Source organism: Rhagoletis pomonella, unplaced genomic scaffold (genome assembly GCF_013731165.1).
Source record: "Rhagoletis pomonella isolate Grant_MI unplaced genomic scaffold, Rhpom_1.0 Rhpom_scaffold_00008, whole genome shotgun sequence".
Lineage (NCBI taxonomy): Eukaryota > Metazoa > Arthropoda > Insecta > Diptera > Tephritidae > Rhagoletis > Rhagoletis pomonella.
The window spans coordinates 35,214,844-35,217,727 of NW_023458562.1; the positions used below are offsets into that span (position 1 = coordinate 35,214,844).

The window sequence follows — 2,884 nt, forward strand, 5'->3', positions numbered from 1 at the left end:
CAATATTTTCAAATTAATTTTTAAATTAATTCAATATTTTCAAGCCAGCCAAATTTTTTAAATTTAGAAATTTTCGTTGATGTCTCTACATGTTTTGTACGCAGAATATGGGTGATTCTGAAAAACTCTAAAAAACAGTTAGCCCAAAATTTCGAGTATTTATTGGTTATGGTAATAGAAATAGTATTGGTAATGTTACTGGCCTGTTAACAGTAATGGAATTGGTAATGATAAAAGTAATGTAATGGTAATGTAAATGGTGAGGTTAATGGTAAAAGTAATAGTGGTAATGGTTTGTTGGTAATGCTAATGACATTCGAAATTGTTATAGTAATAGATAATGGCAGGGCGCGTTCAGAAATGCATCAAACCAAAGCATCAGTCTCTTTTAATTCTAAACTATAATTGATGGAAATGTCAAAATATGTGCCGAATTGGAACTTAGTTGCGTAAATAAGACATTTCCATCAATTATAGTTTAGACTCTGAAAGACTCTGATGCTTTGGCTTGATGCATTTTGGAACGCACCACGCAACGGTGATTGTGATGGTAATGATAGTAAATGAGGTTCGTCCAGCGTAGCGTGAGCGCAGCGGAAAATCAGAGCCACTTCTAGACAACTCGTAAAAATCTGCTGACAATCCGTAAAATGAGGAGCAGATGTTAGCCCAGAGCAGCCGAAAATGGGAAGAAATTCGGGAAGCCCACGTGATCCTTCCCAAAAATAGCACTGAGCTCGAAGACGAAACAAAAAGTCAGTGGACAACAACCCTTAGCGCGAACTTAACAAGCACAAATCCAAAATCGGGTGCAACAGCTGAAAGCACCATTCTTAAAGCTTTTTTGGAGTTCAGCAGATTTTAGGTTTCTATCTGGATAAAATTCATTAGAGACAACAACTGATTCAGTAAGAGGTTTAAAAGAGTACTTTGGCATTCCAACGGTGATCAAAAAACGATCATGACAAAAATACCATCAAATAGTTTTCATATCTAGGGCAGAGACGACCGGGTCCTATTATAAGATAAGAAGTGCCTTGACTCACTTGGCTTGTTGGGGCTCAAAAAAGACTTCAGATACATATCTAATCATGTACAGCTGTATTACCTGTTTTTTTTTGTACATACATACATACATACATCCAACCCGAAAGACACAAAAAAGAAACACTTCAAAAGACCTTAAAGCGAAAAAAAACTGTTAATCCCAACACTCTCAAAATTCCGTACGCAAGTGAATAACTCCGGTGGCAAGAAAGAGTAGCAGCTGGCCAACTGCTGCTGGTGGCTAAGCAATCAATTGATGACCATAATAAATAGTATGTGCTGCACTTCACCGCACTTCAATGATTGATGTTTTTGTTTATCTTTTCGCTCATTTGGCTAAATATACATAATTAACAAAAAATAACAAATATTTGTATGTATGCATTTGTGTACAAAAAAATAAATCAACGAAATTTGGTAGTAATTTGGCACAGCAAGACTTAAATAACTATCGATGAAACGTTTTAGAATTTTTAAAAGTTTTCCATGAATACTTACAGTGTCGTGAGCGCTTTTAGGCCAGCCAAAGCGTCGTGGGCAATACGCGAAATGTTATTGTTCGATAGGTCAATGCGACGTAGGCGACGGAAATTCGCAAATGCTTTTGGTGGCAATTCAGTAATGAAATTCTGTTCCAAGCGGCTATAAGACAATTAAAAAAGAATAAAACAAAAATATGTTAAAATAAATAAAACAATGGAAAAGTTTAGCAGAAGCGTAGAGGAAACATAATTATAATAATGATGGCATAAATGACATAAAATAACAACAAAAAATCAAATATTAAATTGCTGTTGGTGCTTAAGCTGCTGGGAGAGCACTTAAACTATTCAGAAATCACTATAGTGAAAGCTCGATATAACGAACCTTGATGAAACGAAAAATTCAACATAACCTAATTTTTGTTTAGTCCCCTGAAAAAAGAAACTTAATTTTTTCGAAATTTCAGAAAGTCCAGATAGCAAAACCCTCTTTATAACGTTTTCTGAATATGTTGACGGTTTGTCTTGTAATACAAAAAAACACTATACTATTAAGTTATAACGATTTTTTTCCAAATTTTTTATTTTTTTTTTCGTTGTATCGGGGTTTCTTAATTCTCCATCGCCCAAATTTGTAAAAAATAAAGAAGACTTTAACTGGTTTATAAATCGAAAATTTGTTTGAAAATGTCACTTTATAGAGCTCTTTAAAGCTATCTATTTTACTTTTTATGAATAAGCCCATTTAAATAGTATAACTAAACTACAGATATAACGACGCATTCGTGCAACCCCTTCAACTTTGTTATATCGAGGTTTCACTGTATTTACCAGCAAAAGTTTGACAGTTTTCAAGTATGTTCGCATGCATGTGTTACTATTGAATTATACTGTCAAATATTTGGGTTTGTGTGTATGTACGAGTACTTACAGCTCGGTTGTATCATCTGGCAGTGACACAGGTACACTTGTGAGACTCTTCTCGCGACAATCAACGATGCCATCAGCACAACGACACGGATGTGGACAGCTATTCTCCATGCCACATTCCATTGGCGCATTTTCGGTGAGACCTTAAGTGGGATGAAAAAAAGCAAAGAAAATAGTGATCAATTTGAAAAAATGGGAAAGAATTTAATTACAAAAGTTTTGTTAAAAAAATACATTTTAAATATTTATGGTAAAAATACCGGTAATTGTTAATATTAATTTTTACAATTTTATTTGGATGCATAAATCTACAAAATTTCCAGCCTGTTGTCAAGAATGTTGTTGACTAGTTTTTTTTTAGATGGTAACACTACTCCGAATATTTCTGGCTCAAGAATTTACGCTCGATCAACTTTTCGAAAAAT

At 34.1% G+C, this 2,884-nt stretch overlaps 2 protein-coding genes across 11 annotated transcripts in view; both read right to left on the reverse strand.

The window, feature by feature from the left end:
- LOC118744724 (protein slit) overlaps nt 1–2,607 on the reverse strand; it is a 78,542-nt gene extending 75,935 nt beyond the window's left edge. Inside the window, 2 exon segments of the mRNA XM_036477955.1 lie at nt 1,546–1,689; nt 2,461–2,607. Of these exon segments, the coding sequence (XP_036333848.1) occupies nt 1,546–1,689; nt 2,461–2,582 (266 nt within the window). The 5' untranslated portion in view covers nt 2,583–2,607.
- LOC118744725 (protein slit-like) overlaps nt 1–2,884 on the reverse strand; it is a 64,473-nt gene that overhangs the window by 48,567 nt on the left and 13,022 nt on the right. The gene's annotated exons all lie outside the window — the stretch shown is intronic.